The sequence below is a fragment of the Globicephala melas genome, chromosome 3 (assembly GCF_963455315.2).
Source record: "Globicephala melas chromosome 3, mGloMel1.2, whole genome shotgun sequence".
NCBI classification, from domain to species: Eukaryota; Metazoa; Chordata; class Mammalia; order Artiodactyla; family Delphinidae; genus Globicephala; species Globicephala melas.
This window is the reverse complement of record NC_083316.1, coordinates 55,192,070-55,217,117: the sequence shown is the minus strand read 5'-3', so window position 1 is coordinate 55,217,117 and position 25,048 is coordinate 55,192,070. Positions and strand designations below refer to the sequence as shown.

General features: G+C 41.6%; 1 protein-coding gene and 1 non-coding gene across 13 annotated transcripts in view; one reads left to right on the top strand and one right to left on the bottom strand.

Annotated features, from left to right (window-relative positions):
- The first annotated feature begins 419 nt into the window (after nucleotides 1-419).
- The window catches only part of CCDC125 (coiled-coil domain containing 125), a 31,335-nt gene continuing 6,706 nt past the window's right edge, over nucleotides 420-25,048 (top strand). Inside the window, exons 1-10 of one of the 12 annotated variants that reach the window (XM_060295845.2) lie at nucleotides 420-583; nucleotides 918-1,009; nucleotides 8,305-8,654; nucleotides 11,372-11,430; nucleotides 12,939-13,025; nucleotides 13,976-14,053; nucleotides 14,310-14,348; nucleotides 14,721-14,806; nucleotides 18,513-18,595; nucleotides 22,887-23,002. In XM_060295845.2, coding sequence (XP_060151828.1) covers nucleotides 8,345-8,654; nucleotides 11,372-11,430; nucleotides 12,939-13,025; nucleotides 13,976-14,053; nucleotides 14,310-14,348; nucleotides 14,721-14,806; nucleotides 18,513-18,595; nucleotides 22,887-23,002 — 858 coding nt within the window. In that variant the 5' untranslated portion in view covers nucleotides 420-583; nucleotides 918-1,009; nucleotides 8,305-8,344. The other 11 variants (XM_060295841.2, XM_060295843.2, XM_030844884.3 and 8 more) reach the window with 11 other exon arrangements.
- TRNAA-CGC (transfer RNA alanine (anticodon CGC)) lies at nucleotides 3,944-4,016 on the bottom strand. Its single transcript has one exon. It is a non-coding gene; the product is annotated as a tRNA-Ala (tRNA).

Sequence of the window (25,048 nt, the reverse complement as noted above, 5' to 3'; positions counted from 1 at the left end):
TACCAAAATCATTGCACCAGGTGAAGCTAATGACCCAGCACGTTTTGGGAGGGGTTAAAGGGAGGTAGGGCCCTTCGCCGTATATTCACAGGAATGGGTGGCCCGTATAGCAGCTTTCCAGGCCCACCAGGCCCTGCCCTCTGGCTCCTTCCCACTGCCTGGCCTTTGCCCCAGCAGCTCCTCTGGCCGACAAGGCCCCCTCATTCCTTAGCTCTGAAAGCCTGCTTTTCAAGAGCCGCCGCTCCAGCTCAGCTCCATCTTTCTCTTACTCGATTCCTAGACGCTTAATATTTGAACCAGCTAATTTTACCTTCACTGACGCACGCACTGCCTCGCCCTGTTTTTCTAGGTCTCGAGCTATTATTTAAAACTCGGTTGCGCACAGCTGGTCACGTTACCGGGGTCTAAGTCGGACAGAGCTACCTGCGTCGTCCCCTAACCGTGTGAACTCCGGCTCTGGCGCAGAGCCAGGGGGCGGTGTCGGGCCCCCGGCCGCCACGCCCGCTTTTCCGGTGGGGGCCGCGCAGCGCGGTCACGTGGCTGGAGGGACGGCGGCCAGCGCAGCGTGGAGTCTCGGCCTCAGGTGAGCGCGCTCAGGGGGCGGAGGGACGGGGGCGGTGCGAGGCGGCCGGGGTCCAGCTCACTTAGACCTGCTCTCGGTTCCTCACCCGCCAAGGACAGTAGAGAGGGTCCGGGGCCAGACCCCCGGGCGGGGCTGCGCAAATTCGAGAAGCTCCGCAGGTTATGTACAAGCTGGTAAACTGGCTCCTTCTAACGCTCTTGCTAGTTGAATGTCCTCATCTTATATTGTAGAAATAAGGAATAGATTTTGAAAGACTCTTTCTACCTCTCTCATCTCCTCCTTTATTATTATTTTTTCTATATTTTTCTGCTAATTATGAGCCTTAAAACTACAGCGCAGTAAATGCAATGTGGTATCCTGGATTGGATCCTAGAACAGAAAAAGGACATCAGTAGAGAAACTGGGGAAATCCTGATAAAGTATTTGGTAAGTGCGTGTATCAATGTTAATTTCTTATTTTTGATAAATGTACTCTAATATTGCATTAGAGGAATTTGGGTAGAGAGCATACAGGAGCTCACTGTACTATCTTTGCAACTTACTGTAAATCTAAAATTATTTTAACATTAAAATTTAAACAAAATCCTACAGCGGTATGCTGCAGATCACTGTTTACAGAAAGGGCTGAAGTCAGTTCCTTTTTTGCCAAGCCTGACAGGAATTACGTGTCTGTTTGATCAACTTGTTTGCTAAGGAAGTAGTTGTCTGGCTAGTGGGTGTGGATGCTTCTAGTTCAAGTTTTCCGGGCAGGAATCTGTTTTCTTTTTCAATTCCATCCATTAAGTGTCTCTGGAACACCTGTTATGCGCAAGTAAATGAGAGACACTCATTCCCTACAGTAGTAGGGCCGTGTGTGATAAAAAAGCAAGTCAGGTAGGAAATACGGACTGTTAGAAGGATACAACGCAGAGCTAGGAGGGCTCAGAGGTAGAAGAAAGCACATCTGGCCCAGGGGAGTCAGGAGGGCTACTGGAGGGAGTGGCTGTCATGAACTGAGGAGGGCCTGAGAGGAGAAAGCATTCTGGGTGGAGAATGGCTCCAGCAGAGGCTTTAACGAGACCAGGCTGAGGGGGCCTGGGAGCAGGTACAATCCCTCTTCCACGGAAGCACAGAGCATGCCCAGGGAATACTGGCAGATGGCACAGGAAGTGAAAACTGGTTACGTTGTGGAAAACAAGGTGACACCTACTTTAATCATATATACCATGGGAGCTATGCAATGTTTTGGGGCAGGAGAGGGGCATCATTGGATCTGTGCTCGCAGATGACTGAGTTGGCAGCAATGGCTTGGAGTAGATCAGTTAGGGAAGTATTGGTTTAGCCCAGGAGAAGTAAAAGAAGTTCATCCGGGGCTGTGAAGTTGATATGCAAAGAAGGACATGGTTTGGGGAGATTTTGTGGACCTAGAGGACTTGGCAACTGAAGGCACTGAAAAGAAGAAAAAGGAAAAAACCCCAAATCCCAAAGTTTTGGCCCTGGATGTTTTGGAGCGTGATTGATGGGTTTGCAGAAACAGAGGGCTCAGCAGGAGACCTGGGGTGGCAGTGGGGAGGGTAATGCATTTGTTTTTGAACAAGCTGTGTTTGAAATGCTGGCAGGATATCAAGCTGGGGATGTGTATTTTAAGAGTTTTCAGGAGTGGAAGCCAAACATATACAGAAGGGACAGGAAGAGGCAAAGGAGTCTGAGTGGGCAGGTAGGAGCCAGTCAGGGATCCCTGTGGGGTTGAGGAACGAAGGTGGGCCGGAGGACTTGGACATGGTGAGTCAGTAGCATCACAGCTTCTGCAGAAGCGCAGGAGCCTGAGGAATGAGGCTAGATCTTAGATTTAGCAATTAGGAAGATACACGTCACTTTCAGAGTTGTTTTAATGGAAGAGTAGAAGATTGTGTGCTCACGGTCTGTAGTCTGTTCATTCAGTCGCCATTCCCAAGTGGGCCAGGAGCCAGGGATATGGATTCTAGTTCTGGCCCTGCCACTGCCTGTGTAATTTTGGGCAAGTCATATATGCTTGGGCTGGCATAAGAAGACACCCATAATAAGACCAAAAGGACCTTTTTATTTCTAGCAACACCTAATAGTCCATAGAGCCAGGGTTCCATGGGGCACACTTTGGAAAATGCTGCTATAGAGCCAGAATTTTAGAGGTCTAAAGAACAGAAGAATCTTATCCAGTCCCCTGACTTGACAAATGAAGAAACTAATACTCAAATTCATATTAATGAACATTGATTTCAAATATATTGATAGTGTCCAAAATACCCCTATAAAGTAGTTATGCTTAAAGCCATTTTGGAAATCCTAAAATAGGCTCTGAGGGATTAAATGACTTGTCCAGGATCACAGAGCAGCACGTGGTGGTGTGAGATTTGAACCCAGGCCTTCTGGGTCAGGGCCCTTCTCTGTCACACATCCTGCTGCCTCCTTGGTTGTCAGCCTTGAATGCATTTAAAGCTGGTTGAATGGGGCTTCCGTGGTGGCGCAGTGGTTGAGAGTCTGCCTGCCGATGCAGGGGGCATGGGTTCGCGCCCCGGTCCAGGAAGATCCCATATGCTGCGGAGCGGCTGGGCCTGTGAGCCATGGCCGCTGAGCCTGCGGGTCCGGAGCCTGTGCTCCGCAACAGGAGAGGCCACAACAGTGAGGGACCCGTGTACCGCAAAAAAACCCAAAAAAACCCAAAACTGGTTGAATGGAATGTTAGTAACTTCAACTTTTTTCCCCTTTCTTAGAAGAAATGTGTTCCAAAAGTCACGTCTTAACCACTGGACCACCAGGGAAGTCCCGACTGCATTACATATTAATATTACTATATAATTAGTATATAACAGTGGGAGAGTACACAGCCAACAATTCCCAAAGTTACATTTTAAAAAACACTAGAGCATTAGACCATGTGAAAGCTCATTTTGTTCAACTCTGAACAGTAGGAAGGTGTACCTGTGACACCTGAATATATGTGGCACATTGAAAAATATTCTTAGCTGATCCTGTGATTGCTTACTCTTTCCTCTTATTGCTTTTTTCCTTTGCGTTGACCAATTCTGTTTTCTTCACTGTTGGCTACCAGACCCTGACCACGCCCTTCTTAACAGAGGCAGGAGGCTGCACTAGAGGTAAAATACAGCCTCTTAGGGATTAGTCTTTGATTCAGTAAGTAATATCCTATCAACCTTGACAAATAAAAATAGACAAACATTTTTAAAAATTTATTTATTTATTTATTTATTTATTTTGGCTGCGCCGGGTCTTAGTTGCAACATGTGGGATCTTCTTGTGGCATGAGGGCTTCTTAGTTGCGGCACGCAGACTTCTTAGTTGCAGCATGCGAACTCTTAGTTGCAGCATATGTGCGGGATCTAGTTCCCCGACCAGGGATCGAACCCAGGCCCCCTGTATTGCGAGCACAGAGTCCTACCCACTGGACCACCAGGGAAGTCCCTAGACAAACTTATTTAGGAAATAAACTTGTAGAGGAACCAAGATGATTTCATAAAAATTTTGGGAAAAAATGGGTCCAATATACTTTGTTGAGTGTTGCCAAACTAGCTATTTTAGACTTTTACTCTCAGTTTTACTTGATATCATAAATAATAGAAACTTGGTTTACTCTGATGTTAATCTCATTGAAGTTCTCTGAAAGATAGAAAGCAGTGGCTAAGAGTCTAACAGTATCTCTGACGTGAGGGGTCTGGATTCAGAATCTGGCTCTCTCTCTTTTTAGCTATGTTATTTAACCTCTCTGTACTTCAGTGTAATTGTCTAGACTTAACAATAGTATGGTCTTGTAAAGTGTTTGTGAAGATTAAATAGAATAATCTAAGTAGAGCACTTAGAATAGTGCCTCGCACACAGAAAGCAAGCAACAAGTGCTAGCTGTTATTAGATCATGGCTTAAAAGTTGTTGCCAATTTTTTTAATTAATTAATTAATCTATTATTTATTTTTGGCCATGTTGGGTCTTCCTTGTTGCACTTGGGCTTTCTCTAGTTGTGGTGAGTGGGGCTGCTCTTGGTTGCAGTGCACGGGCTTCTCATTGCGGTGGCTTCTCTTGTTGCGGAGCACGGGCTCTAGGCGTGTGGGCTCAGTAGTTGTGGCTCGCGGGCTCTAGAACACAGGCTCAGTAGTTGTGGCATCCGGGCTTAGTTGCTCCGCAGCATGTGGGATCTTCCCAGATCAGGACTTGAACCTGTGTCCCCTGCATTGGCAAGCGGATTCCCAACCACTGCGCCGCCAGGGAAGCCCAAGTTGTTGCCAATTTAAGGCATCCAGTTTAATCATTTTCTTTTCTAGGAGGACACAGCTGATTAACACACTTCTCGTCTTTTCCCCTAATCCAGTTAAAAGGTCTCATTTTTTTTTCTGTTTTTAAAAATACATTTTAATATATTATTGAGGTATAATTTACATATAATAAAATGTACCATTGTAAGTATATGGTTTAATGAGTTTTGACAGACCATCATTCCAGTCAACATACAAGACTTTTTCATCACCCCAGAAAAGTTCCCTCATGCCCTTTGAAGCCAACCTTCCCACCCCAGGTAACCATTGATCTGTTGTTTTGCCTGGATTTCATACAATACATGGTTCTTCTGTTAGCATAATGTAAGATTCATCCACATTATTGCATATATCAGAAATGTATTATTTATTACTGAATATATTCTGTGTGTGGACTACCACAATTTGTCCATTTCCTTGTTGATGGACATTTGGATTGTTTTCAGTTTTTTGGCTAATTTGAATAATACTCTGAACATTCATGCACACATCTTTGTATGAACACGTTTTCATTTCTCATGGGTAAAGCTTAAGAATGCAGTTGTTGGGTCACTTGTTTGAAAGAAACTGTCAAACTTTTTCACAGTGGTTGTACCATCTTATACTCCTGCCATCAGTGTATTTGGGTGTCCACATCCTTGGCAACACCTGGAATTGACAGTGGTACGTGGTGGAATCTCATTGTAGTTTTTTGTAATTGTAATCTATAATTCCTTGATGAATGATATCGAGCCTCTTTCCATCTATGTATCTTCTTCTTCCTTTTTTTTTGGCTGCGCTTTATGGCTGGATCTCAGTTCCCCGACCAGGGATAGAACCCGGGCACCGGCAGTGAAAGTCTGGAATCCTAACCACTAGGCCACTGGGGAACTCTCCAAGTATCTTCTTTTATAATGTATCTCTCTAAAATTTTTAAGGGCCTTTGTTTGTTTTGTTTTGTTTTTTAATTTTTTTTTTTTTTGGTATATATATATATTTTTTTTACTGGTACGCAGGCCTCTCACTGCTGTGGCCTCTCACTGCTGTGGCCTCTCCTGTTGCGGAGCACAGGCTCCGGACGCGCAGGCTCAGTGGCCATGGCTCACGGGCCCAGCCGCTCTGCGGCATGTGGGATCCTCCCGGACCGGGGCACGAACCGGTGTCCCCTGCATCGGCAGGGGGACTCTCAACCACTGCGCCACCAAGGAAGCCCCTGTTTTTTAATTTTTTAAGGGCCTTTGTTTTTAAACATTGAAAGTGTATGGTACCTTGACCCTAAAAATAACAGAAACCCCTTCAAACATGATAGATTTATTTGGCATCTTTGTGTGGTTTTAAAAGTGGGAGACTAAGAGAGAGACTTAAGCAAAAATACAAGACTGAGATTTAATTATTTTTGAATGTCCTGGTAAGCAATTACTTAAACAGCAGGATATTTAGAAAGGATTTCAGATGTGTTTATTTTCCTTTTTTTTAAAAAAAAAAAAATGAGTCTTGAGAAAAGGATGAAATATTTCTAAATACCTTCAGCAAAGCAGCTGTTTTGAAATGGCTGGTGGTGAAAGTCCCTCTTCACTGCCCTTGTACCGGAGGGACAAGGCTGAGCATTTCCGGTGCTCTCCAGCCAACAGGTGGACACTGTCACCAGGTAGGTGCCCACAGTGGGCTCCACACGGGGTGGGGGGGTTGCTCAGTGATGGGCATTTCTCTGTAGGGCTTTTTTTTTTTTTTTTTTTTTTTTTGCGGTACCCGGGCCTCTCACTGTTGTGGCCTCTCCCGTTGCGGAGCACAGCCTCCAGACGCGCAGGCTCAGCAGCCATGGCTCACGGGTCCAGCCGTTCCGCGGCATGTGGGATCTTCCCGGACTAGGGCACGAACCTGTGTCCCCTGCATCGGCAGGCAGACTCCCAACCACTGCGCCACCAGGGAAGCCCTCTGTAGGGCATTTCTATCCAGAGTTAGCCCCAGGTTATCCGGTGTGGAGCCTTACAGAGGTAGCTGTTTTGTTTTTCACCCCAGGCAAGTATTTCAGTTTATTGGTTTTATTTATTTAATTAATTGATTTATCTACCTATCTATCTATTTATTTTGGCTGCACTTCGAGGCATGCAGGATCTTAGTTCCCCTACCAGGAATCAAACCTGCGCCCTTTGCAGTGGAAGCACAGAGTCTTAACCACTGGACCGCCAGGGAAGTCCCTCAGTTTGTTTGTTTATTCCTTTCTCCCTTTCTCCACTTATTTAAAAGTACTGTTGCGCACTGATCACGTCTTAGATAACTGTGTAGGCACTGGGCATGCATTGTGATCCAAACAGACCAAAATCTCTACCCTGTGGAGCTTGCATTCCACTTCGGGCCCTCGGGAGCGGGTTTGGGCTCTGGTAGAGGAAATGTCCAGGTCGCACTACCTTTTGAGAAGCGTAACAGGCAGGCCAGAGCCACCTTCTGCTTCCCTAGGCTCCCAAGTGTACTGCTTTCCCCCTTTGAATGGTGTGCTTTGAAAAATGAGTAAAATATAGAGGGGTATGTTAGAAGGTCATAAATGCCAAGAAGAAAAGTCAAGCAGAGAAGTGGGATAGTGAAGAGGAGTTGGCAGTTTTAGGTGGGGTGTCAGGAAAGGCCACGCTGAGAAGGTGACGCTGCAGGAAAGACCCAAGGAGGTGAGGAACCAGCTGTGCATCTGGCTGGGGGAAGAATGTTCCAGGCAGAGGGAACTCGAAGCTCTGGGGCAGGAATGCCTGGCTCGGTCAGTAATACCAGGGAGGCTGGGGAGGCCAGGGTGAGGGTACGGGGCAGAGGTGAGCTTGGGGCCCCTCGCCATTGGAAGGGCTTTGACTTTTACTCTGTGCTGAGAAACACTGGAGGGTTTTGAACACAGGTGTGGCATGGTTAGAGAAAGAGAGGGACGATGGGGGGGGACCTTCTTCCCTCCATCTGTCACTGTCCCGACAAAACCTCTCCTAATCGTATCTGCACAGAAATAGAAAATGAACCAAGTAGAGCCATAGGAGAGAGCGTAAGGGCCCTGAGCACCTGAAGTAGAAAAAGCGTTGTGAGGAACAGAGGCAAGATGGTCTTAGTCATTGGAAGCTGGGTTTTCAGGGACTCTTCTGAATTTTATACAGCCCTTCGGCTTGTGAAAACTGATCCCTTTCCTTTGTAAGCTTGTTTGTCAGGGGCGTTCTTTTTCCTTGGCAAAGCCTGATCTGCTTTATCCTGATCAGTAGATTATTGGATTCAGTAAAAGTCTTTCCTGTTTCCTTGGAAATAAGGAGTCAGATCTTTTCTTACCCAAAAAGTCCTGAAATGTCAAACCGCTTCAGTTGGATTGCAAGGGGCATCTGTGTGCTTGTGCATTGCTGGCTGTGCCTGCAAAATACAGGAAGGAACTTTTCTTCCCTGGCAAACCCAACCTGGATTATACTGACGGCTTTTTAACTACTGCTTTCTCTTAACTGCAGATAACGTGTTTATCCCTACGGTAAAGAAGGCACGTGGCTGATGAGCAGGGAGGCGAGGCCGCCGAGTGAGGCAGAGGGGCAGGCCTGGGAAGCAGAGGACGATGACATGGCAGAAGGCGATTTAGGGTATGGCCTCAGAAGAAGGCCCGGCGGCATTTACGAAGTGCAGGTTTCACATTTATTTACATCTAGAAAAAGATCAGATGGAAAGGCCTTCAGTCCTCCCCCGTTTTCAAGAAATGGGGAAGAAAGAAACAGTGCCGTTTTTCAGTATTCCAAGCATAAGAGCTTGCATGACACATACCCAGAAGGACCCCAAATTCCCTATCACGGCCGACAAAGTAGCACTGGTAAGAATGCCCAGCATCCTCTTTCTCCTTCTCTTTTCTGCCCTGTGGATTTTACCAGTGCTCTCCGCCTCCCAACACATGAAGATGGGTCACCATCGTGGATTTTAGAAATTTATCTTCATTCACCTCTAGAGGTTGATTGGTGATGGTAAAAGTGATTGATGTTTCTGTCTCCATGTATTATACAAATTGTGAAGTACAGTAATTATTCTGCATCAATACATATATGTTAATTATATCAATAAGTAATTACTTACCTTGCTTTTCTTGTGAAGTAGTGGTATACTTCATTTGTTCTTTTTTTGTCTTATTCAACAAACATTTATTGGGTACCTGTTAGGTGCCCAGCACAGTACCAGACTCTGGGAATAACATCACTAAATAAAATAGTCAAAGGCCCTAATGTCATGGAGTTCACATTCTGGTAGAGCAGACAGAAAATAAACCTGCAAATCAACAGCTATGTAACATCAGGCAGTGGTACGTGAAAAGACAGTGAGTGAGTGGAGGGGCCAGGGCGCTGCTGTTTGAGGCACAGGTCAAGAGAGGTGACATTGGGCGCAGTGGTTGAGAGCTCCCCTGCCAATGCAGGGGATGCGGGTTCGTGCTCCGGTCCGGGAAGATTCCCACATGCCGCGGAGCGGCTGGGCCCGTGAGCCATAGCCGCTGAGCCTGCGCGCCTGGAGCCTGTGCTCCGCAATGGGAGAGGCCACAACAATGAGAGGCCCCCATACCACAAAAAGAGAGGTCACATTGGAGCACTGCAAGCCTGATGCTCATCTGGGGAAGGAGTGTTACAGGCAGAACACACAGGCTTCAGGTTGTTTTAGGGATGTCATAAAATTCTCAAAACAAAATTAATTTATCATAAGTAAAAATAAATTGTGCTGTACACTAAGGAGAGAATAAAATTCAGAATCATATTGTGATAGAATGTTACAACTGCGAAGTGACCCGGAACTGGTGGATGAGTCCCAGCCTGCACTGAGGTACAGCTCTGGTGTGGCTGAATCTTTTGTAATCCACATTGTAAAACTTCCCCACCAAAGTGGAACAAACACAATTAGAACAACATGAAAATAATTTAAGAAACATTTCAGATTTACGAAAACATGGTGCAGCTGGGGATCGATCTCTGTCCTTCAAAATCCTTCTTGAAATTAGGATGGGATTATTTATATATTCTTCTTCCAAGTCCTTATCATGCATAGAGGATGGGTACTGTTTTGCAAGCAAGATGTTGAAAATTGAACATTATGCTAAGATGCCTTTACAAAAATGTGAGGAAACTACTGGGATATAAACAAGAAGTAATAGTAATGGTATGAGCTCCTATATTTTTTGAGTTATCAACTTTTGTCTTTTTATCAAAGTTGACTTGATCCTAGGTGAGAATATTGTGTTAGTTTCCTCTTGCAAATAGGCAGTTTCCGAATTACCAGAAATTTAATGGTTTAAAACAACATAAATTTTATTCTCTTACAGTTCTGTAGGTCAAAAATCCAAAACAGGTTTCACTGGACTAAAATCACGGTGTTGGCATGGCTGCCTCCCTTCTGGAGGCTCTAGGGGAGAACCCGCCCCCTTGTCTTTTCCACCTTCTAGAGGCTGCCTTCCCTGGCCGTGGTACCCTTCCTCCGTCTTCACAGCCACTTCTCCCGCTGCCTCATGCTGATACTGACTCCCCTGCCTCCTTCTTTCATTTATAAGGACCTGGGTAATCCAGAATAATCTTCTATCTCCAAGTATTTAATCACACCTGCAAAATCCTTTTTGCTAGGTATTCACAGGTTCTGGGATTAAGATGTGGACATCTTTGGGGGCCATTATTCTGCCTACCACAGGTGTTAATAGAATAGAACTTGTCATTGTCAACCCAGTGTTACTTTTTAAAAAATTTAATTTATTTTTTTATTTTTGGCCACACCATGCTGCATGCAGGATCTTAGTTCCCCAACCAGGGATTGAACCCATGCCCCCTGCACTGGACCGCCAGGGAAGTTCCGCAATGTCACTTTTGTCCCTCATTGGAACCCTGAATTATCAGAGTAAAAACATGACTTAGGTTTTCCCTTGGTTACTGTCATGTTGATGAAAGTTCAGAATAGCAAAGAAAAGAATTGTTTTGAGAAATTTTTAATGTCCTTCAAAATATTCTTTCTAAATTTTTTTGCTTCTTTTTACTTCCTGTTCTCTTGCTATAATTTATCACTTCAATGTTTTTCTATTGCCAGTGAAACTGCAATGTAAATGAAGTTCCTGGGAAGCCCAGATTAATGTCTCAGTTGATCGATCCCATTAAGGAGAGAATAATTGAAGTTACTGGAGACTTCTAGTGATTCTCCTTGGAAAGAAATTAAATTCAGGTTATTTCTTAGATATTCATATCACGATATTGATCAGGCTTAAGCCAAACACCAAGATTTATTTACTTTACTCACCAACATTCATTAATACTGTGTTTGGATATAGTAAGTCACCAATTCATTAACAACAGTGTTATTTTAGAGTCCTTTTTTTTAAGAGTCTTTCGATTCAAAAGTATGTGTCTTTTCATTTGTGGAATGTTCTAAGCTGTCTGTTTTTATCGTCATTTGGTTTATTACAGTTATTTTCTCGTTTCAATTTAGGGAAAGGCTGTATTTGATATTTTGTAAACAAATGTCCCGTATTTAACTAGCTAAAGAAAATATTTAATTTTTTTTTCCCTCTAGTAGATTCTGATTCAGAGTTGTCAAATGTGGAATTAAGGCAACGTCTTCAGGAAACTTTAGAGGTAGGTCCTCTGGCTAACATACAAATTCTCATGTGAATAAAGTCCACTGATAGATATTTTGTGTAAGTATTACTAACATGGTATGGAAGTCAACTGTTGGCTTTCCAGAGATTCTCGGGCCACACTGTCAAGCTCATAGCTTCCAACTGGCCTCCGCATCTCAGTGGCTTCGTTGCCTCATCTCTCCGAAAGGCTGTTCATATAAACATGCCCTCCTGTTCTCCTTTCCAACTTATTTCGCTAATCTCCTCCTAGAGAAAATAATCACTCCCTTCCATCTGTCTTCCCAGTATGTGTGACTTGAAATAACCTGACTTAATTGAACTTCTTTGAAGTCAGAGGACTAGAAAGTACCCCAGGGGGTCTGAGGAGACCATCCATCTTGCTGGGAGTTGGAGTTTCTGTGAGGGTGCTTGTCCTTTCAGGAACAGAAAGCCCGTCTTAGTGTGCATTTGGTTTTTTTGTTTGTTTTTTTGGGTTTTGTTTTGGCCGTAGCATGTGGGATGTTAGTTTCCCGACCAGAGGTCGAACCTCAGGCCCCCTGCAGTGGACACATGGGGTCTTAACTGCTGGACCGCCAGGGAACTCCCTTACTGTGCCTTTGTATCTCTTCTGGTGACCGCTACTCTACTGGTTTCCTAGGGCTGCCCTGACAAACTGGTGTCTTAAAAGAGCAGATCACGGCTTCCCTGGTGGCGCAGTGGTTGAGAGTCTGCCTGCCGATGCAGGGGACACGGGTTCGTGCCCCGGTCCGGGAAGATCCCACATGCCGCGGAGCGGCTGGGCCTGTGAGCCATGGCCACTGAGCCTGCGCAACCGGAGCCTCTGCTCTGCAACGGGAGAGGCCACAACAGTGAGAGGCCCGCATACTGCAAAAAAAAAAAAAAGAGCAGATCGATTCTCTCTCAGCTATGGCGGCTAGAGGTCTGAAATCAAGATGTGGGCCACGTTCCCTCTGAAGGGTCTAGAGGAGAATCCTTTACCACCTCCTAGCTTCTGGCGGTTGCCGCCAACAACCTTTGGCTTGCGTCACACCAGTCATTGGATTGAGGCCTACTGTAATCTAGTATGACATTAATTACATCTGCAAAGACCCTATTTCCAAATAAGGTCGAATTTATGGTACCAGGGGTTAGGACTTGAGCATATCTTTTGGGATGGGGGGCACGGTTCTACCTATAATAGCTACTGTAGCCTGTGTAGCTGATCATGTTCTTATTTTATGTGGTCTAAAGCTTTTCCTCCAAATTATTAACTGTGTGTGTGGCCTAGATGGGTAAAAGCAAAAGATTTGGGCTTTTAGTCATAACTGGCACCTGACAGCAAGCATCTCAGTTTCAGCATGTCTGGTCCACTTATAAAGCCTGGAGGAATTTCCAAACTTATTTTGTAAGGTCAGAGCACTTTGAGTCAAAGTGAATGTTGAACTTAAATGTAGACTGTCTAAATTGATCATTTGGGGTTGCATATCTCACAGATAGGAAGACTAATTGTATTTTTCTCCTCAGGAGGTAGAAATTTTGAAAACTGAACTTGAGGCATCTCAAAGACATCTTGAAGGTAAAGAGGAAGCATTGAGAATTCTTCAAAGCAATGTAAGAAGTTACTTTTACACTTTCATCAGGTACACATTCCAATGATAGGTAGTATGGTTTTATCTTTTATTTTTTAATTTAATTTTATTTTTATATTTTTGGCCATGCTGCACAGCTTGCCGGATCTCAGTTCCCCAACCAGGGATTGAACCCGGGCCATGGCAGTAAAAGTGCCGAATCCTGAACACTAGACCACCAGGGAACTCCCTGGTTATAGCTTTTAAAATAAAAGCATCAGTGTTTAATATAGTTTTTTTTTTTGAGCTATAGATTTTTAAAACAGGTTTATTAAGATATAACTTAACGTCATGAATTTCACTTGTTTTAAGCAATTTATTTTTACTAAACTTAGAATTGTGTAACTATCATCACAACTTAATTTAGAACATTTCCATCACCCCAAAAAAGGAAGCTCTTACCCATTAGCAGTTATTCCCATTCCCATCCCCAGCCACCACTAATCTACTTTCTGCTTTATAGCTTTGCCTTTTCTATTTCATAAATAGAACCATACAGTATATGTGTAGATTCTTTTGCCTCTTGATTCTTATAGTTAGCGTATTTTGAAGGTTCATGCATGTTGTAGCATGTGTCAGTGCTTTCTTCCTTTTTTATTGCCAGATAATATTCCATTATATAGATATGCCACATTTTGTTTATCCATTTACCAGTTGATAGGTATTTTGGGCTATTATGAATAATGCTGCTATGAATGTTCATGTACATGTCCTTGTGTGCGAAATCCATTCATTCATTCTCACGTTCATTGGGAAAGAACCAAACCGAGATCTTCTGACTTTTGAACTATCAAACTCTATACAAAAGGTCTCTGTGGGAATCTCATCTCAAGGTACTTTTCTACTGTCTTAAAATAAAAATGTGAACTTCACCTTGCATATAAGGGTGATTGGAAATTTAATTTATACTGTTACAATCTTTATTTTTCTTAGGCAATATTTGGCAAAGCCACAAGTCATACCCAGGCAGTGCTTCAAAAAACTGTGGAACAAAAGAGATCCTTGGAGAAGGTATTTGACCACATATAGCATATAGTGTAGACTTGTTCAATTCAATAAGCTTTCAAATAGAATTCCCTTAAAAATCACCGTACCAGTGGATATGTCATTTGTGCATACCCTCTGCTAGGTGTACTTCAACTTCATACAGTCGCTTCCCTTTTGGAGCTTATAATCCAAAACAGATTGTCATATGGGCTAAGCCTGCCAAATCGACACTTCCTGTTTTTCTTCTTTTCCTATTTTTCTTCTCCTGCTTGCCCTGCAGAGCCTGCCTCTTTCTGATCATCTCATCTTCACTAAAAAGGTAGTTAAGAATCACCCTAGATGGTCATCTTCCTATTCCTGTTTTACTCTCCCTTGGTGGGAGTGTCCTGGGCTCAGACTTCCAGGAGTATATGTTGGGGTCTGCATGGGTTGGGGACAATGAGAAATCTAGGTTCAGGGCAACAAATTTGAAATGTTCCCTATAATAAGTAAGCTTCAGCAAAGCTTTTTGAGTGCTAAAGAGGCATGTCATATGTGTTTATAAACATCATAGACTCTTTTTGAGCAGTAATTAGTTTTTTGTCTTTAACCTATTTCTGTGAAGTGACTAAATGATTTATTTCAGATATTCAAAAGTCATGAAATGATTTATTTGTAGTAATTTCCTTGAAAGTGCTATTTTTTTCTATAGGAAATAAATGCCTTGCAGTGGGAAATAGAATTTGATCGCAATAGATTTAAAAATATAGAGGAATCTTGGATCCAAAGATATGACAGGTTTGTATATTATTATTCCATAATTTTTCTTTGGAAATTTTTAAACTGTGTATAATTCAAATGTAGCTTAGGCTTTCTTCTTTTTTGAGCACACTAAGTATAAAATTCAGGGAATTCCCTGGTTGTCCAGTGGTTAGGACTTGGTGCTTTCATTGCCATGGCCTGGGTTTAATCCCTGGTCGGGGAACTAAGATACTGCAAGCCACGTGGCACAGCCAAAAAAAAATAAAATAAAATAAGATTCATATTGCTTACCCACTTACCAGTTCCATATTTTACTGTTACTGTTAATTTTCTTTCTTTAAAAACTAGTATAAACTGTATATTAAAATACAGTTTAAGAGCCATGTTTCCCAAGTTATTTTAGCCTTGCACTGTTTTTTCAGTCTTTTGAGCAACTCTTGTATTAGTGTGAATTTATTTAATAGCTTTGACCTTATGAATATGCTATAATTTAATCACTGAGAAATTGATTTGGTATCTGGGGTTATAGATGGCTTTAGTACCTAATTTTAAAATTTATTACTTCTTAACTCTTAATTTGAGATAATTGAAGACTTACAGAACAGTTGTAAGAATAGAACAACTCCTATATATCTTTCACCGAGATTCTCCAAATTTTAACTCTTTATCACATTTACTTTATCATTCTTTTTTCCTTTCTTTCGCTCTCTTTGTAGTTAAATACATAAATATAGAGGTAATATTTTCTGAACCATTGTGCATATATAGGGTCCCGTTACTCTAAATACTTGTTTGTATTTTTTTTTAAAAGGGACGTTCTCGTTTATAACATAATATAGTTATAAAAATCAAGACCTTAACCCAATACTATTATTTAATGTGCCAGCTATATTACCAATTATCTTAATAATGTTATATTATTCTTTATATTACCAACTATCTTAATAATGTTCTTAGAGCAAAAGAGAAAAAACAATTTCCCCTGTTCAGGACCAGTCTAGAACCACATGTTGCATTTGGTTGTCATGTCTAAATTTTAGTCTCCTTTAATCTGAAACAGTTCTTCAGTGTTTATCTTTTATAACCTTTACATTATTTTGAGGCGGACAGGCCCATTATTTTATAGAATATCCTACAATGAGGGTATCTGATGCTTCTGGCTTGAATTGGGTCGTGCATTTTGGGCAGTATTACCACTGAAGCAATGTATTCTTAGTCCATCACATCAGGAGGCATGTGGTGCTGATTTGTCCTATTCCTAGGATGTGAATCTTGATCACTTGGTTAAGGTATGGTGTCTGCCCTCATTCTCCACTATTAAGTCACTGTTTTTCCCCTTGTAATTAATAAGCATCTTGTGGAGAGATACTTGAAAGTTATGTAACTATACTGTGACTCAGCAGACTTTTCACCCACTCGTTTTTGTATCCACTGATATTCTACCTGAAGCAATTATTACTACAATGTTGCCAAATGGTAATTTTCTAATTCCCTTCTTCCTTCTACATTTGTATGTTGGCATTTTACTGCAAAAAAGAGTTTTTCCTTCTCGTTTGTTTATACCAATACGGATTCAAGGATTCTTGCATTATTCAGTGGGTTAAAAGCTATTACTACCATAATTTCTTTTGATGCTTAAAATTTTCCAACTTCGGTCAGTGGGAGCCCCATCAGGCACAGGTGTTCCTGTGACTTTTTGACGTTTATTTTTCTTTGAGCACTTTCTTGCTTCCTGGTACAAGATATTCTAGGCCAGTATGCCTACAATATTAGGTATCTCTTCAAGGAGCAGCAGTTCCTTTTAATGGGGAATGGTGTTTAGAAATCAAGATCTGAGTGTGCTAGGTGTGCTCATTACTACTGAGGATTCACTGCGTGAAGTTCCTCTCAGAGGACAGAGCTGGAAAATACACAGATGCAGACACATATATATACATCTATCTATCTGTCTTTCTGTGTCATCGATTTATCATCTATCTACCTGTCTCTTTATCATTTATGTATGTATGTATCTGTCACATATCAATGAGATCATACTCATATCTCCAATTGCAGACCACCACCACAGGGTTCATCTTAGCCTTGCCCCTCTCTGCATTTGTAAGTCCCACAAGGAGACACCTGGCTCCAGTTACCCTGTATGTTTACTTATTTGTTCCATCATAGACTGTACAGAAAGTAACTTTAGAATTGCTAATACATACCATTGTAAAATCAAACCCATTAACTAGAGTTCCATATTTGTTTACAGTTTTGTTTTTAGCCTGAATTAAATTTATCCTGAATTGTAATTAAAAACGGTCACCAGATCATCTGGTCTAATTTATAACTTTAAATAAAATACCTATCAAGACGTGATATTCCTAGGGAATATTACATGCTGTGCTTGGGACAGGCCTCGTATCATTAAAACGGTGGTCACGAAGTTAAAGTTTCTCAATTAAAAGTGAAATATGGTTCACATCATAAAAAAAAAATTCTGTATCCATGTATGTGACGCATGTTGACTGTATTGTGGTGAACATTTTGTGATATGTACAGGTGTTGAGTCATTGTGTTGTACACCTGAACTAATGTAATATGTCAGTTATATCTAAAAAACAAAAAATGTAAATCTAAGACATTCCCTTTCCATGAATTACCTACAAATTAATAAAACCTGAAATCAGTTTCTCAAGCAATGTCTATAGCCCTTGAGGAATAAAGCACCTTTTTTTTTCCCTTTATAAATTTATTTATTTACTTATTTTTGGCTGTGTTGGGTCTTCATTGCTGCGTGCAGGCCTTCTCTAGTTGCTGAGAGTGGGGACTATTCGTTGTGGTGCATGGGCTTCTCACTGCAGTGGCTTTTCTTGTTGCGGAGCATGGGCTCTAGGTGTGCGGGCTTCAGTAGTTGTGGCACGTGGACTCAGTAGCTGTGGCTTGTGGGCTTAGTTGCTCTGCGGCATGTGAGATCTTCCCGGACCAGGGCTCGAACCCATGTCCCCTGCATTGGCAGGCGGATTCTTAACCACTGCACCACCAGGGAAGTCCCGATGGTGGGCAATTTAGGAACTCTTGTAAGTAATTCCAATTTTCATTCAATAGATAAAGCTCCCTATGTATCTTTTTCTTAAATTGAGGTATGATTGACATATAACAGTGTATTAGTTTCAGATGTACAATATAATGATTTGATATTTGTATATGTTGCAAAATGATCATCACAATAAATCTAGTTAATATTCATTGACGTACATCATTACAGTTTTTTTCTTATGTTGAGAACTTTTAAGGTCTACTCTCTTAGGAGCTTTCAAATACTGTACAATAATTGTTAGCTACAGGCTTCATGCTGTACCTTGCATCCCCAGGACTTATTTATTTTACAACTGGAAGTTTGTACCTCCCTATGTATCTTTTTATGCAAATTTTGGAAGGTGACCTAAGCATGTAGTTGGTGTTCAAATGGTAATTAACTTGATTGAAACTTTAGTAAAGAGAATGAATGTTCAAAATAGATGACTTAGAGGTATTTCTGGTTCTCATACTTTCTCAGCTAAGTATACAGAAGGGTTAAGAGTAAGTTCAAAGTCTAACCACACTCCTTTAAATTTTTATTTTATTACATATATAAATTCTAGACTGTTTTGATGTAAGAAAAATTATATTAGAGTTTTCGTGTTCTAATTATGGGATTAAATATTCTCATTCACCTACAAAGTATTAATGTTTTAGTTACTTGGAGGGTACTTTTTTCCAGGCTAAATTGTGAAAATGCAGTCCTCAAAGAAACTTTGAAACTGAAAACAGAAGAAATTAAAATGCTCAAGTCTGAAAATACAAGTAAGTAGAGTGGTATTTTGATAATTCTTTAAAAATACTATGTTAAAAGATCAGTTTTATATAGAATGTCCTATGTTAAGAACAAAATATCAATAGACAAAGTGCTAATATTTTGAAGTAACATATTTTCAGGATAAAGGAGAAGAAATGCATCAGTTAGGTTTTTTTTTTAACATCTTTATTGGAGTATACTTGCTTTACAATGTTGTGTTCGTTTCTGCTGTATAACAAAGTGAATCAGCTATACGTATACATATATCCCCATATCCTCTCCCTCTTGCATCTCCCTCCCACCCTCCTTATCCCACCTCTCTAGGTGGTTGCAAAGCACCGAGCTGATCTCCCTGTGCCATGCAGCTGCTTCCCACTAGCTATCTGTTTTACATTTGGTAGTGTATATATGTCAGTGTTACTCTCTACTTCGTCCCAGCTTACCATTCCTACTCCCCGTGTCCTCTAGTCCCTTCTTTACGTCTGTGTCCTGTCCTGCCCCTAGGTTCATCAGAACTATTTTTTTTTTTTTAGATTCCATATATATGTGTTAGCATACGGTATATGTTTTTCTCTTTCTGACTTACTTCACTCTGTATGACAGACCCTAGGTCCATCCACCTCACTACAAATAACTCAGTTTCATTTCTTTTTATGGCTGAGTAATATTCCATTGTATATATGTGCCATATCTTTATCCATTCATCTGTCGATGGACACTTAGGTTGCTTCCATGTCCTGGCTGTTGTAAATAGTGCTGCAATGAACATTGTGGTACATGACTCTTTTTGAATTATGATTTTCTCAGGGTATATGCCCAGTAGGTGGGATTGCTGGGTCATCTGGTAGTTCTACTTTTAGTTTTTTAAGGAACCTCCATACTGTTCTCCATAGTGGCTGTATCAATTTACATTCTCACCAACAGTGCAAAAGGGTTCCCTTTTCTCTACACCCTCTTCAGCATTTATTGTTTGTAGATTTTTTGATGATTCTGACTGGTGTGAGGTGATACCTCATTGTAGTTTTGATTTGCATTTCTCTAATGATTAGTGATGTTGAGCATCCTTTCATGTGTTTGTTGGCAATCTGTATATCTTCTTTGGAGAAATGTCTATCTAGGTCTTCTGCCCATTTTTGGATTCTTTTTTTTTTTAAATTAATTAATTACATTAATTTGGCTGCGTTGCGTCTTCGTTGCAGTGCGCGGGCTTCTCACTTGCAGTGGCTTCTCCTGTTGCGGAGCACGGGCTCTAGGCGCCTGGGCTTCAGTAGTTGTGGCGTGTGGGCTCAGTAGTTGTGGCTCATGGGCTCTAGAGCACAGGCTCAGTAGTTGTGGTGCACGGGCTTAGTTGCTCCATGGCATGTGGGATCTTCCCGGCCCAGGGATCAAACCTGTGTCCTCTGCATTGGCAGGCAGATTCTTAACCACTGTGTTACCAGGGAAGTCCAGGTTGTTTGTTTTTTTGATATTGAGCTGCATGAGCTGCTTGTATATTTTTTGGAGATTAATCCTTTGTCAGTTGCTTTGTTTTTAAATATTTTCTCCCATTCTGAGGGTTGCCTTTTTGTCTTGTTTGTGGTTTCCTTTGCTGTGCAAAAGCTTTTAAGTTTCATTAGGTCCCATTTGTTTATTTTGTTTTTGTTTTTGTTTTTGTGGTACGCGGGCCTCTCACTGTGTGGCCTCTCCCGTTGCAGAGCACAGGCTCCGGACGCGCAGGCTCAGCGGCCATGGCTCACGGGCCCAGCGGCTCTGCGGCATGTGGGATCTTCCCGGACCGGGGCGCGAACCCGTGTCCCCTGCATCAGCAGGCAGACTCTCAACCACTGCGCCACCAGGGAAGCCCCCATTTGTTTATTTTTATTTCCATTTTGCTAGGAGGTGGGTCAAAAAGGATCTTGCTATGATTTATGTCAGAGCGTTCTGCCTGTTTTCCTCTAAGAGTTTTATAGTGTCTGGCCTTACATTTAGGTCTTTAATCCATTTTGAGTTTATTTTTGTGTATGGTTTTAGGAAGTGTTCTAATTTCATCCTTTTACATGTACCTGTCCAGTTTTCCCAGCACCACTTATTGAAGAGGCTGTCTTTTCTCCATTGTATACTCTTGCCTCCTTATCAAAGATAAGGTGACCATAGGTGCATGGGTTTATCTCTGGGCTTTCTCTCTTGTTCCATTGATCTATATTTCTGTTTTTGTGCTAATACCATACTGTCTTGATTACTGTAGCTTTGTAGTGTAGTCTGAAGTCAGGGAGCCTAATTCCCCCAGCTCTGTTTTTGTTTCTCAAGATTGCTTTGGCTATTTGGGGTCTTTTGTGTTTCCATACAAATTCTGCAATTTTTTGTTCTAGTTCTGTGAAAAATGCCATTGTTAGTTTGTTAGGGATTGCATTGAATCTGTAGAGTGCTTTGGGTAGTATAGTCATTTTCACAATGTTGATTCTTCCAATCCAAGAACATGGTATATCTCTGCATCTGTTTGTATCATCTTTAATTTCTTTCATCAGTGTCTTATAGTTTTCTGCATACAGGTCTTTTGTCTCCTTAGGTAGGTTTTTTCCTGGGTATTTTATTCTTTTTGTTGCAGTGGTAAATGGGAGTTATTCCTTAATTTCTCTTTCAGATTTTTCATCATTAGTGTATAGGAATGCAAGAGGTTTCTGTGCATTAATTTTGTATCCTGCTACTCTACCAATTCATTGATTAGCTCTAGTAGTTTTCTGGTAGCACCTTTAGGATTCTCTATGTATAGTATCATGTCATCTGCAAACAGTGACAGCTTTACTTCTTCTTTTCTGATTTGGATTCCTTTTATTTCTTTTTCTTCTCTGACTGCTGTGGCTAAAACTTCCAAAACTATGTTGAATGATAGTGGTGAGAGTGGTCAACCTTGTCTTGTTCCTGATCTTAGAGGAAATGGTTTCAGTTTTTCACCATTGAGAACGATGTTGGCTGTGGGTTTGATCAGTTAGGTTTTCGAATTAAAAAAAAATTTGAGGTGAAATTCACCTAACTTAAACCATTTAAAAGTGAACAATTCATAACGCTTATAAACATCTAGTTCTAAAACGTTTCCATGACTACAAAATAAAACCTTATACCCATTAAGCAATTTCTCCTGATTCTCCCTTTATCCTTTAGTTTTTATACTCAGTGTAAACAAAATGGTAGAGTACCTGATGTTTGAGGAACCTGAGTAGGTGTATGTTTATTGGGAATCTAGTAAGAAAAGTATAAAATTGTATAGTTATTCAACATAATTTTTTCTCATAAGAGTGTCTTCTGTGACTTTGTCACTAATACAAATATTTTTCAAAATATTATTTGACTCATTAAATTATATAGATGTATGTGTATATACACACACACACACAGCATATCTTTTATATAATGAGTCACTATATGACAAAAGTTAATGAAAGAGTATTAATGTGGTACCAACTTTTTAGAAATCTTTTTTTTGGCCACACCATGTGGCATGTGGGATCTTAGTTCCCTGACCAGGGATCAAACCTGGGCCCCTGGCAGTGAGAGCCCGGAGCCCTAACCACTGGACCGCCAGGAAATTCCCAGCAGAAACTCTTTTAAAGTGGTGGCTTGAAAGGCATAAAATGAGTGCTCAGTCAGGTCATGGGCCCGAGAGTGGCACTTTACATAGTGTAGTAAGTGAACTGTGGCAGTCCCCTGGATGAGAACTGCACACACAGATATGCTTCTCCACACCAGTGATTTGAGCAGATAGTGATTTCCCCCATGTTAGGTTGGTACCAGGACAGAAGTTGCTCATAACCACTACTCCTGTCCCTTCCTCCCTATCCTTCCACCCTATAAGAAGAGAGGGAAAGTTACTGTTATTCTGCTTTCCAGTAAGTAACAGGACCCCTCTTGTTTTAAATATTTGCGTTGAGAGCCTCTTGTGAAAACTAACTAAAAGAAAAGTCTGATAGAGTTTGGAGAGCTGGTAGAGTTGACTTTAATACAATATATGCGATTTCATCATCTGATCGTCTCACAGTGTGGATAATTAGCCCTTGTATGTTCTCCTTTTGAAAATCCTACAAAGTTTCTTTGAGCAAATGAAGACCAGACTTCGGTTGCAAAATTATTTCCACATTAAAAATAACATTTTATCTAGTTTTAACTCACTTGATACCCACTATTCTATCAAATTTTCTGGTTGGAGACAGATTTTGTGGGTAGTTGTATATCCCTTGCTTAGAAGAAGTATGCGGTGTTGGTTTAACTGGATTAGGTGAGGCTGGGGTTAGACCTCCTAACATTTTCTTACATGGCCCTTCCTAGTTTTGAATCAACAGTATTTGGAGGCCCTCGCCATGCTTGATATCAAACAGCAGAAGATGGCTCAGGAAAACACATGCCAGGACACAAGTGGCTTTACAGAGGTTTCAGGTCTTGAGGTAGGTAAGCAGGTATGAAAGTTTAGTAGGAGGGAAATTTTCCACTTCCATTTTCTTTCTGCTGTCGCCATCAGCTCCACTTCTAGGATAGAAGCATACTTAGCAATTTGAGACCGAGGGTGAGAGAGGCCCAGGTCCACTCTTCAGCCGTGCTGGTACCATACCTTTCAGGCACAGCATTCTTGGACATTAGGGGATGTGCTAGCCACTTCCTGTCCCTTTTATTTCCTTTTTCTACAGCTTTAGCAGAAAGTATGTTAGTAGTATCTTCCCTGGGTAGAGGCTTACAGCATCAGAGTACTTTGCCACACATTTCTTAATCTGATCTTCGTAATGGTCTTTTGAGGGCTGCAAAGCAGGTATTATCCCCATTTTACAGAGGAGGAAACTCAGGCTCAGATAGTTTTGGTTACTTTCCCAAAGTGATGCAGTCACTCTGGGGTTGAACCAGGTCCAGGACAAAGATCTGCTGATGCATTGCTAATTGCTTGCTGAGGTGTGAAATGTCTTACAAATGTCCTGGGGACTCATGAGAAATAAGCGTACCAGTGGAGTGAGAAGGGGTAGCCATTCACTTATTATAGAATTTCAAATAAAGCAACTAGTACTAATAATAGCAAATATATAGTCCTTAGTAAGTGCCAGACACTGTTCTAAGTGATTCACATAGATTAACACATTTAATTCTCACAACTACCAAATAAGGTGAGTACAGTTAAATCCCTGTTTTACAAATGAGGTAATTTTGGCACAGAAGGTTTAAGTGATTTGCCCAAAGTCAGAAAGCTACTAAGTGGTGGAGCTGGGATTTACACCCAGGTAGAGTTTAGAGTCTGTGCTTTTGATCACCATGCTCTACTGCCTGGGTGGAAAACTAGTGTAATAGCAAAAAAAAAAGAAAAAGAAAAGAAACTGAGCGGAGAGAAAGTTCAGAAAAAGCGTGCTTTATTATAATCTTGAGTAAGCGCTAAGTAACTTTATGGCAGGCAAGAACATGGGCCCTGAGCCAGTTGATGAAGGAGCACTGAGGTAAGGACATAGAATTAGGAGGCAGAGGTCCCTGCAGAAACCTTGCATTTTTATATTGGCCCTACCCAGGTCTTAAGTTGCTTTTGGCAACTTTCGCAGGGACAATTATCAGGAGCGGGAAGTTGAAAAGGGAAGATACCAATCTGCCACATAGCCGCCATTTGTACACTTGAGTCAACTGAAAGCTCACTGTGTACTTCACAGTTACCATTAATGCAAGAAGGAATTTTCTGAAATAGCCTTTACACTAAGAGAGACCGTGGAATCTTCCTCTCTAAACAGTCTCTAAAATAAGATTCTGTTTTAAGCCAGTCCATGGGAAATTTATAGCAGCAGGAAGCTTAGACAATAATTTTGTAGTATGTTCCACATGAAACTTTAAAAGATATGGCACAATATGTTACATAGACCGCCTCCATTAAATTGGAAGCTGTTGGAATATTTTGGGAAAGCAACTTGTGGTTAGTTGCCAAAATGGGTTTTTAAAAAAAAGTACAACAGGGCTTCCCTGGTGGCGCAGTGGTTGAGAGTCCGCCTGCCGATGCAGGGTACGCGGGTTCGTGCCCCGGTCTGGGAAAATCCCACATTGCTGCGGAGCGGCTGGGCCCGTGAGCCATGGCTGCTAAGCCTGCACGTCCAGAGCCTGTGCTCCACAACGGGAGAGGCCACAACAGTGAGAGGCCCGCGTACCGCAAAAAAAAAAAAAAAGTACAACAGTTCTTACTTTTCTTCTGGCTACAGTGGTCAACCAGGAGTGACCCACATGGATTAGTTTCTTCATTGTGATCCAAAGACAGGTTTTGAAGGATCAGGGCCATATGCAATTCCAGAACAGTGGATGAGCCAAGAAATATATTAAGAATTTATTACATGATCATAGACCATTTTTTTAGGAGTGGCAGGATGATTGTTTTCCTTAGAATTCACTCATCATTTCTGAGCATGCATCTCTCCTGGCAGGACCTGACAGTAATGAATGCTGGGTAGCAAGGCCAAACCCAGTCACAGGAAATCCAT